Consider the following 12,336-nt stretch of genomic DNA (forward strand, 5'->3'; position numbering starts at 1 on the left):
GATCCTAACAGTGTCCCAGACCAGAAAGTAAGCCTCCTATCCCTGTAGTCAGGGAGATCCATAGGTTCTGAAGTAAAAATGGAAATGAAGAAAGGCTGAAGTTTCTATCCTTCAAAAACTACCTTTTTCAACTGTAAGTCTCTGCCTTCGTGGCTGAATCAAGTTAGAAAACCTTCACTACCCTCTGTCCGAGCAAACTGGGGAGTCATGATAAAGAGGCTTAAGGACTTGACTCTTCATTTGTTAAACTCCCATAGCTACAGACACAGTAGTGACATTTTGAGGGAAGGTCAGGACTGTATGCCTATATCAACCTTCTCAAAGTTCTTCATACAGCCATATTTGCTGACAGTGTTATCAGTAATAGCCAGTTTAGCACCGATTCTATTTGTCCAGAAAGTCCCAGGCAATGCAGGACTTTCTGTATGTTTGAATGTGTCTTGAATAAATATTTGCCATTTTAATTTCAGTATGAGCTAGCTATGAGATGAGAGTGCAAGGATGCATGTTGAGTCTTTAGATATTCTCGTTCTAAAATGAAATTGTCTGAAATTTCTTTCCCGCCCCTGACCACTATTATACTATATCATTTTTAGACTTTCTGTTGTATTTGTTTTGTCTATTTTCAGTTCCTACCACTATTAAAATAGAAAGTCAAGTCATTTAGGCTTGTTTGCATGGTTTAGGCTCTACCATCTGTAAGAGATGTGAGAGACATTTAAGGAATTTCAAAATCAGTGGTTTTTGCTGTCCCATATTTATGTATGGTGAACCACATGACAGAATACTGATCCTTTATACCACTGATTCATGGTTATTTTGAAACTACATGTAGGCCTTAACACTTTTTAATTTATTCAACTATTTATCCATATATATACATGTATATATATGTATATATATATATGCATCTCATCTATTTTTCTCTCTGTGCCCCTTTCTCAAAGTCATAGAATAGAATGTGCATGCTTTATATTTGAGTAACTGGAAAGCTTCAGATAAGCTTTGATTGGAGGTTGCTCTAAAGAAAGGTAGTGTGAAGAAGTACAGAAATGGAGAGAAAGCGACTGGGAGAAAGGTAGTATGGATTGGTCTAGTGTTGGAGCATGATGTCTGATAGTTTGCAAAACATAGGGAGCATTCTTCAGTGAGTCCTACATCTGAATGAAAGGAAGCCATAGGTCTACTGACAGCTCTCAATTGTTCTGGCCAATTGCTTAGGTTTTGATTCAGCTTCCTGCTATCTGGTTTCTGAGAGTGGTTGTTGCAGAAATGGGTTATATCACTCTCTAACCACTTTGTATGTTCTAATTCTCAGAATAGCAAAAATAATAATAACATGAATGTTATAAAACTCTCCTAAAATAATTTTTACAGTCAAATTTGTCTTTGTGGTGTGTTTTTAGGTTACAATAAAATAAATACATTTTAAAAATCACCTTAATAACTTTTAGAGTTACACACAGAATTTGAATTATCTTTTCATTTTCTAATTGATTTCTGTTGGATGATATATATTTTTTCAGTTTTTAACAATTAATGTGAGCATGCATATAATTTCAAACTTATATATAATTAACAAAAGTGGATTACTTACAGAATTAAAGTTTTTTATTATTAATTTTAAGACATGGCCTGGTACTCACATGTAAACTAGGCTAGAAAATTCAAGCTTCTGCTGATGTGTCATTTAACAATTATATAAAATTCATTCTCCAGCTTTATATGAACATCATCTATTCCTAGAACTTTATTGTACCTGGGGCATAAGCTAAGGAGCTTCTCTATACCAGGATTATTAAAGTACTTGATTATTTTCAGTTCCATTATTCTTGGCTGAGTTAATTTTCTTACTGAAACTAATTTATTTGGGGGCCACGATACCATCTCCCTAACATGGCCATTTAAATACACTGGGATTTTTCTAAATGAGCTTAGACTTACTTTAAACATAACAATTTGAAAATGAGCAAAATTGACCTTTTAAATATGTCTTTCTTCTGGGTTCAGAATGGGTCCTGGAGGAATTGTCAGATAATTGATTGGTTGACCTACATGTGCAGTAGAGGGAGGGTTAAGGATTCTTCTATGCTTACCACAAAGGAAGTCTCAAGAGATTTGGACACATGAGGTTATTTAATTTATCTTGCAGTTTTACATGTCACATAAAGTTCAAAAAACAGATTATTGAGCCATTAAACTAAGTTCTAAGATGTTTTATCTTCCTAATGGGATAACATAGAGAATCTGGTTTAGGGTTTGATCTGTAACCCTGCATAACATACTTCACATTTTTGTCCAGGCGGTTTGGAAGGGCTTTATTTTACGAAAGAAACTGGTGACCGCCCTAGAGGCTATCAAGAATGAAGAATCTGGAGAAGAATACGAAGAAATAAATTTAGAGGACTTTGAATTTGATGAGGTAAGTGCCAACTGCATCAAAAAAATATTGCTCTAGTAATATTTTGCTAGACCTTTTAAAAACTAATCCTCAGCTGGTTGCTGCAGATGTCGTAGATAATCATGATCTTTGAAGACACCCTGACTATTTTGTGTAGTCTGACCCATACTCTAAGGTGGCTATTAATATTATTAGGTGCCACTGTTACTTTCTACCTTTTGCTTAATCTGTCCTCCTAAATTTTCCAGTCTATAATGGGGCAATGGAATGGCTACAAGACATTTTGTCTGCTTGGACCAGACTCTGTGAAGCTTAGGGCCTTACTTATCCACACAACAAAAATTCTGAGAGAAAGTATTGATAGAATACTATCATGTATTTGACCTTAATCAAATTTGCACCTGTCCTAATAAAGCTCAACTTTTAGTCTGAGACTTGGTAATCTAGGAAATGAAAATAGCAAATACCTGGTAACATTTCCTTCATGTTCCTTAAATGGAATAATTCCTCAACTCTTTGTATTTCATGATTATGATATCTTAAGCAATATAAAACTACCCACTCATATGTGCTATGAAAATATAAAGTCTAAAATTCCAGAAATTAGTAAAGAGTGTATCAGTTGTACATAATTCTATAGAGTGTTATGATCTCTACAACCATCAGTCTCCTTGCTACCTGGAATGGAGATTACCTGCTTTGCCGTGGGTGCTATACTAGCTACTACATGTGCTACACCTCCTCGGAAGCTACTTCACACTGTATTATTTATTAGGCTAAACGACGCATAACTATAATGATTGTATTTAAAGTAGGCTTATTTCATAGCTGTAATTAGAAGTGCAAAATTCATTGTACTGGTCATTTTATTATATTAAGACTGTTTGTCCTGATTTTTATTCAATATTGTATTAATCTTTTTACAATCAATTAATGAATTAAACTTTACCAAAGATGATATATGTATGAGAAACTAGTAAATATAGAGCTTGATGTTGACCCTGCTTTCATGTTTCTAGTGATACATGGAAGGGTCTCTGATTCTGTCTCTACTCAACCACCCCATCAGTTAATTGCAGTTACATGATTGACTTTGAACATAGTAACATATTTGGAGAATTACTTATTCTTCATGGAAAAAGCATTTTTCTAAAGATAAATGTCCAGCTATTGTGAAAATAAGTGAATTGCTTTACTAAGCACATTAAGAGCTCAGTTGTAAAAAAGAGTTTAGTTACCATTGTAAATTTCTGTCTGCTGGACTTCAAAAATCATTTACACAATTTGTGAAGATGAGTGAATTGGAACTTTTGTTTTTTTTTAACAACTTTATTTTACAAAACAAAGATAAATGTACAGATTTTAAGCATTGTTTGCATAAAATTATACAATACATTTTTGTCAGTACTTTTTTCAGATTTTTAAAATAATTTTTACATAAAACTGTATGAATATATTTTTTAGTCAGTACTTGATTTTTTTAAAGGTTTGATAGTATGCATTGAAAACTTAATAGTTTCAATAAGCATAAAGTACATGTAAAACAAAATGTAACATGGAAATATTCAAAGTTTTCTTGTTGTATAGAGATTTTTTTGTTTTGTTTTGTTTTCTTTATTTCTTGGACTTCATACAGACTGTGAGTTGTTTCTGGCGCAGTGCAAGCCTCTGGGTTTTAGCATCCCACTATCAGTGACTGCATATTATGTCTGTTCTTTTGTGACTGGGTTATCTCACTCAGAATGATATTCTCTAGATGCAGCCATTTTCTTAAGAATTTGGTCAAGTCATTGTTTCTGGTGGCTGAGTAGTATTCCATTGTGTAAATGTACCACAATTTTTGTATCCATTCATCTTCTGAAGGACATCTGGGTTCTTTCCAGCTTCTGGCTATTATAAATAGAGCCGCTATGAACATTATGGTGCATATATCTTTGTTGTGTACTAAGGTGTCTCTGGGGTATATGCGCAGAAGTGTAATAGCTGGGTCTTCAGGTAGTATTATGTCAAATTTTCTGAGGTATCGCCAGACTGATTTCCAGAGTGGTTGTATTAGTTTGCAACCCCACCAACAGTGGAGAAGGGTTCCTCTTTCTCCACAACCTCGCCAGCATCTGTTGTCATCTGAGTTTTGGATCCTGGCCAATCTGACTGGTGTGAGGTGGAATCATAGGGTTGTTTTGATTTGCATTTCCCTGATGGCTAAGGATGTCTAGCACTTCCTCAGATATTTCTCAGCCATTCGATATTCCTCAACTGAGAATGTTTTGTTTAGCTCTGTACCCCATTTTTAAATAGGGTTATTTGATTCTCTGGTGTCTAGCTTTTTGAGTTCTTTGTATACCTTAGATATTAGGCCTCTATCTGATGTGGAGTTGGTAAAAATCTTTTCCCATTCTGTTGGCTGCCGTTTTGTTTTCTTGACAATGTCCTTCACCTTACAGAAACTTTGCAATCTCATTAAGTCCCATTTGTTAATCTTTGTCCTTAGAGCTTGAGCCATTGGTGTTTTGTTTAGAAAATTTTCTCCTGTGCCTATATGTTCTAAAGTTTTCCCTACTTTCTAATCTAATAGTTTCAGTGTATCTGGTTTAATGTGGAGATCTTTGATTCACTTACACTTGAGCTTTGTACAAGGAGATAAGAAAGGGTCTATTTTCATTCTTTTGCATGTTGAGTGCCAGTTGGACCAGCACCATTTGTTGAATAGGCTGTCCTTTTTCCATTGAATGTTTACGGCTCCTTTGTCAAAAATCAGGTGACCATATATGTGAGGGCTCATTTCTGGATCTTCTATTCTATTCCATTGATCCACATGCCTATTTCTGTACCAGTACCATGCAGTTTTCAGCACAATTGCCTTGTAATATAACTTGAGGTCAGGGAAATTCCCACAGATGTTTTCTTGTTGTTGTGGATGGATTTCGCTATTCTAGGTCTTTTGTTGTTCCATATGAAATTGCACATTGATCTTTCCAATTCCATGAAGAACTGTGTTGGAATTTTGATGGGGATTGCGTTGAATCTGTAGATTGCTTTTGGTAGGATGACCATTCTTAAAATGTTGATCCTTCCAATCCATGAGCATGGGAGATCTTTCCATTTTCTGAGATCCTCCTCAATTTCCTTCTTTAGAGGTTTGAAGTTCTTGTCGTACAGGTCCTTCACTTGCTTAGTTAGAGTCACACCAAGGTATTTCATACTTTGTTTTCAATCAATCAAATATATTAACAATAATTCTAAACAGAAAATACTACTTGAAGATGTCTTGTATTTATGAGATACCAGGTTCAATTCTATTATCAGAGTGCCAACAGAAAGATACAAACTTTTTGAGGTATCTACATTGGAAACCAAGTATGAAGCTGTTTTTTTTTTTTTTTTTTTTTGTTCTTTTGTGTAGTTTGGTTACATTTATTCCTAGGTTTTTGGTATTTTCATGTTAAAGGAATTTCCATAAGTTTTATTCATTTTCACATATTAATAATTTATTCAGATATTTGGCGCTCTCTGTTGACCTGTGAGAGCACTGCACTCGTGTGCACAAACCAAGGAACATACAAATACATACACGTATTTAGAAAACAGAGAGAAGAAAATGATATTCATATTTTGCAAGCAATTAAACTGCTACTATTTTTCACCCCTCCCCATCTCTCTCTCTCTCTCTCTCTCTCTCTCTCTCTCTCTCTCTCTCTCTCTCTGTGTGTGTGTGTGTGTGTGTGTGTAGCAGTATGTGGTTGTGGGCACATGTACAGAACAGAGGAAAATGTCAGCTCTTGTAGCTGACACCCTGTGTAGCTCACCAACATAAATTTTAGACAGGATTTGTGATTGAATCTGGAGCTTACTTATGGGAAAGGATGACTGACAGATCCCCATGGAATATTCTGCAGCCCCTAATACACAGTGAGATCACAACAGTGTTCCACAGTAGGAGTCTGACTTAGGTGCTGGGGCTCATGTTCTCATTCGTGTTTATACAACATTTCTGTTACTGACTGAACCATCTCCCAGCAAGGACTTTTGTGAAAATACTGATGCCTTACAATAGTTTTCTTCTGTTTTAAAATAATCTTCTGTCCTACTAGAGATCTGTGCTAAAATGTTTTGTGATTGTGGGTATTTTAAAACAGCGTTTAGCTTTTGTATGACACTCCAGGCCTCAGTGTGACTCCTTGGTTAGAGCACGAATATCTAATGAAATCACTGTATCACGGAACCATTCCTATACACGTTCTCCTTTTATGCTAGTTTCTCTGCATAACTGCCTGTCTTAGGAATATTTTCATTTATCCCTGTTCTGTCTGTTCTACGCTCAGTTTTTTAAACTTTTCTGTGACACCTTCTTTTATAACTCTCAAATCTTTTTGCTTTTCTTCTTTTTCTTTTATCCTTTGCTTTTTACTTGTTCTATGGCCTTGTATGAACCCTTTGTTTCTTCTTTAATAACCCTGTGATTACCTTTCTTTGTTTGACTGGCTCTCCCTAACATAAATTCTAGTTTTGGTGAAATTCGACAGTTGTCAATTTCTTCTAAGTTTGCTTTTGTTTTTACAGTTGTTTCATAACCTCAAGATAATTGACTTTGAATTTCCTGCTTGATTTAAGGGAAGGCACAGCTTCTCAGACCTGTGGTTCTTGTCTTTCACCAGTTTTGCAAAATTCTTCTACAAATTTGCTTTAAAATTTTGTGTTTTGTTTGTATGTTTGTTTTTTCTTATTTTGGGTTAAAAAGTGGTGAAGAAATATATATGATAGAAATCTAAGTACTTATTCTTTAATATTCTTTTCATGATTTCCCCCTTTAATGGTGGAAGACTCATTTAAATTATATTTATTTTTTAAGTGGCCAATAAAGTGTATTTATTTATTACTTGCAACATAATATTTTAAAATATGCATATATGTATGAATAGTGAAATAACCAAGTTAAGGTAATTCATATATGCATTACTGAAAGAAATGATCATATTTGTAAAGAGAATCTTTTCGTCTTCTTCTCAGAATTCTACCAAGAAGGTAATTATGTTGTTAAATATTAATTGTAGGGTAATGAACTGCACTTTCTTATAAATTAAGTTTTTGCTCATACATGTCTGTGTGACATATGTGTATACATGTTCACATGTGTAGCGGTGAACATTACGTGAATTCAAGTTGGCACCAGTTGTTTACCTCAGTCACTCTCCACTCAAACTGAGGCTAGGATTCAAGTAAATCCCAGACTTGACATTTTGACTATTCTGGCTAATAGCCTGCTCCAACAATTTCTCATCTCCCTTTCATACTTGCTGAGATTATAGACGTGCCATCAAGCTCAGCATTTAAATATGTTCTGAGATTCTGAACACTGAGCCTCAGACCTCCATAGGGAGCACATTTCCCAAACTGTTACTCCTCTGTCCAAACTAAAATGCTGACCCTTTAACCAAAATCTCTTCTCCCCTCTATGGCTCTGTCCTTACAGACTGAGATCATTGTTCTCCTCTACCTCCATGACTCAACTCATTTAAATTCCATATAGCTGAGTACAATGACATAGGGTTTTTTGTTTGTTCATTTGATTATTTTTGATGCTCAGTGCCCTCCAGATTTATCTTCATTGTTACAAGTGACTTTCTATCATTTCTATTGACTGAATACCATCCTATTTATGGACACCACATTTTGCTTGTACACTTACTAATGGATACTTAAGTAGATTACATATCATAACTATTACACCTAGTCCTGTAGTAAACATGATGCCCATGTGTTGCTTTAACACACTGATTTTATTTTGTTTGGATGCATATAAATTAGAAACATTGTTGGGTCAGTTAATCTATTTTTCAGTTCAATTTTTAGTTTTACAGAGATTTTTATGCTGTTTCTTAATATGAATGATAGTAATTTATGTTCCCTCCAATAATGTAAGAGATCTTATTCTTCACAAATTATTGTACCATTGTTATCCTATGCCTTTTTATTACTAGCCATCTTTTCTGCATGCAGGACCATGTCACTATTCTTGTTTATGCACATTTTTCTAAAAATTATGCTGTTGAGCGTTTTCCCCAGAACTGTGTTGTCCATTTGAGTGTGCACTTTTGAAGAGCATCTGCTCAGACCTTTTGTTTGCTTTCTTTTAAATCTACCCACACATTTTTCATTTGTAGGCCTAAAGTCTTGTTGGTTTGGTTTTTCAAGGGCTAAGTACTGATCTTCAGATCTTATACATCCTAGATAAACTCTACATACATATTCCTGGGGGAACTGTTGTGAATTTCTTTTACATCTTAACTAGGAACTCCTTTACCAGATGTGTAGTTTGCAGATTGTTTTATTTTATTTTTGGTTCCTGAGACAGGATTTTTCCATGTAGTACTTGTTGTCCTGTAAGTCAGTCTGTAGACCAGGATGACGTCTAATGAGATATCTGCCTGCCTCTGCCTCATGAAGCCTGGGGTTCTAGTCCAGCACCATCACTACCTGCCTACAGATATTTTCTGCAATGTGGACTTTTTTACTTTGTTATTTTCTGAGCTGTTTATAACCATTTATTTCAATGCAATCCAGTTTGCCTCCCTTTTCTTCTGTTGACTATGATTTTTGTATTGTATGTAAAAAAAATTTACTGCCAATTTCAGTGTTAAAGCATAGCCCTAGTTTTTATCCAGATGTTTACTTTTAGCCTATCATGTATTTCTCTAATAATATTTCCTACTTTATCTAATCATTTTGGCACACTTGTTGAATTTATAACTTAATTTATGCTATTACTCACTTAAAACTGTATGGTTTGATTGTTTTATTATTAATTTTGGTTTTTGACAATATGATATATGTATGTAATGGAATACTTTCTCTTTATACCTTTCTGATAATAATACCATTGATATGAGCATATCTAACACATATGTAGATGCTGGGGTTCCAAATCAAGCCCTCACACTAAACATTGGGCCAACAGAGCCATTTCTCCAACTCCTTAAGGAAACACATAATATAAAGCAAGTACTCATTAGGAAACTATTGCAGCCTTCTTTTGATTATCTTTACTTTCTTCCCACTGTCATTATTTTAAATTCTCCTTACAACTTTAGAGCATGTAGTCAAATAACCAGAAGTTTCCATTATTTTTAACATTTCTTAAAATTTCCCATGTACAAATATATGACCGGTTCGACTAAAATTTTCTTCTTTTACTTATGTAAATAATAGATATAATTATATTTTGAATCAAATTCTGCATTGTAAATATATATCACAATATAGTCATATAGAACCAAATCAAACTTAATCTCTTTTAAGCAGGAATTGCCAAATGCTTATACCATGACAGACGCCATGCTTAGTGCCAGGATAGCTACACGAAGAAACAACATGACCACAAGTTCATGGCTTGTTAGAAATGCGTTTCAATATTCCTTTTGCAATTATCAAAAGGAAATAAGTATAAAACTAGCTTGACCAGGTACCTGGGATCAGATACCTATGTCAGTCTACTATGATTTTATGCCTTAAATACCATGCTGTACAGCACTTGGTAAACTTCTCACCAACACCTATTTTTTTGTTTTATTAAATATACTTTACTAAATTTAATAAGTGTTAAGAATGTTGAGGCATATGACGTTTCTCACATATAAAATAACAAGTTATGTTAGAATACTTTCTGGATGCTTGTGGGAGAATTAAGATTTCCAGTCAAAAGTAAACTACATTTCATGCAGCAAGAACTTCATGTGTTTAACCATTTTCTCTACGTAGAACTTCCCTGTAGGACATCTGAAGAACACTCTCCAACTAATCCTGACATGAAAAATCTATATTCTTTTATACCCCAGAAGATAATTATTATGTTGTACAGCAAATAACCTGTTTTCCACCCCAAAGTAATAGCACCAATATTCTCTAGTTTATTATGAACATCAAAAGTTACTATAAAATATTTAGAAGAGAATAATTGCCCAAAAATATCTATACTTTAGTTCTACAGAGGCAGAATTTCTCACAGTGCACTCCTATGGCCACTGAATATTCTGACTCACAGGGTTGGTGCAGAGTTCATGTAATTTGTCTCACAGTGTATTTAACTGAGGTCTTGTCGTTAGTCTAAATTTTGTCCTGGAATACTCATCAGTAAGTTGATCATCAGATGCTTTTGCTAGTTCAGTAGATTCACATGGAAGCATTTTTAGTTATTTATTTATTTTGAAAGGGTAAGTGCAAGCTAGTTTAACAAACAGAGGTCACTGCCCTTTCTCCCGTCTCCCAGGATCTAAGGCGTGGTTGTCTAAGGCAGTAGATGATTACCTTCCAGTCCCCTGCTCAAATTCATTACACCCCACTTCAGTCATATGAGAAGAAACATACTATTCCTGGACTCTAATCGCTGTAACAAGGCCATCAATACTGCTGTAGTGAGAGCTACTATTGGATTCGTGCTCTAGAGAGAGGTGCTTTTGAAATATTGCTATGGGGAATATGAGAAAGAGAGCACTGCTCTAAACTGAGCAGCGAGAGAGAGAACTACTAAAGTTGGTAGTGCTCTGGAATACTGATGTAGAACAGGCGCTGTAAAGCACACTTCTATACAGTGTCTACTGGAGTATCGCTCTCCAGGATACTGCTGCTGGAGCATCTAGCAATAGCTCTAGAAAGGAGTTCTATAGAGAGAGCTACATGAGGGAGAACATCTGTATAGAAGACTGGTGTTGAGTACTGCCACTGGAGTACTGCTACAGACAGAACAGATATAGAGAATGTTATTATAGGAGTACCACTAGAGAGAGAGCTGCCATAAAGGGCACTCCTGGTCTAGAACACCCACTGTAGTACTCCTGTAGAGAGCAGTGCTATAGAGTAGGGGGCGGAGCTAGACTTCCAGAGGACAGGGGAAAAAAATGAGATGATTTGACAGGTGCTATAAAAGGCATTCTTTAACATTACAAGACTTGTGTATGCCAGATTGACAGCACCAGTTGTCTCATGGTAGTCAGTAGCCAGTCTAAGCCAGTCGTAGCCAGGAGTCAGATGGCACTGTGTCTTTTCCTGGTTTCCATCATCTCATTTTCACGTACTTCATCATTTTGACCATTTCCCTTACAATAATCACGAATTTCATGATAGATGCTCAGCAGCAACCTGTGATCTCCCCCCTCCCTGATAAATATAAATGGAACTCAGAAAAAAAAATAACTTAAGGCTTTGAATCTAAAGCTGGTCAGGAATTTTGCATTAAACTTCAATTCTTTTCTTTGTTTTTAAAGGGCAGTAGTCAGATATTTTATCATCTGTCATGAGACCGAGAAACCACACTGAATGAAGAAGTCAATGGGACTTTACTGGGTTTACATGATTTAGAAAGTTAATATTATCAGCTTCAATATGTTACAAACAGTTTTAATATCTCATTTTCAGAAATATGAACACAAATGCCCTCTCTGTCCCCTCTCTTGTTTCGAACTCTGACAGCCATCAGTTCTTTCCTCTCATTGGTATTTCCCCAGAACCACAGCATTGTTTCTTGGCTGCCATTTTCTTATCTTTCTCAGATATGGGAAAGAAAACTGTTAAAGGTTCCAGGGAGAGTCCTCTTTCTGTACCCTCTCCCTCTATCTCCAATAATGCTTTATTTGGGAGTATTTGACTACTTTGTTTGAAAAAATAAAATTTGTACATTTTCTGTGTACAACATAGTACATCAAACATGTCTTCCTAGTAGAATTGATAGATTAAGTTTATTGTCAAATTCAGTAAGGAGTAAATGTATTGTCATAAGAATGGTTAAAGTTCTCTCAGATGTTTAACAGTTACTTGCTAGAATCACTATATAATTCAAAAGAATTCTTCAACCTATTCCATATTTTCCAACCGCTATTCATAAACTAAATAAAACGGTGCCAGAGATATTTGTGTGTTAATAATTCCTGTGTAATAAGAAATCC

The 12,336-nt window shown here is 35.1% G+C and overlaps 1 protein-coding gene across 1 annotated transcript in view; it reads left to right on the forward strand.

The window, feature by feature from the left end:
* LRRIQ1 (leucine rich repeats and IQ motif containing 1) overlaps nt 1-12,336 on the forward strand; it is a gene marked incomplete at both ends in the record, with an annotated part of 187,224 nt that overhangs the window by 94,379 nt on the left and 80,509 nt on the right. Inside the window, one exon of the mRNA XM_080935379.1 lies at nt 2,303-2,422. Coding sequence (XP_080791505.1) covers nt 2,303-2,422 — 120 coding nt within the window. The remainder of the gene's footprint in view (nt 1-2,302; nt 2,423-12,336) is intronic.

Source organism: Micromys minutus (assembly GCF_963924665.1).
Source record: "Micromys minutus genome assembly, chromosome: 22".
NCBI classification, from domain to species: Eukaryota; Metazoa; Chordata; class Mammalia; order Rodentia; family Muridae; genus Micromys; species Micromys minutus.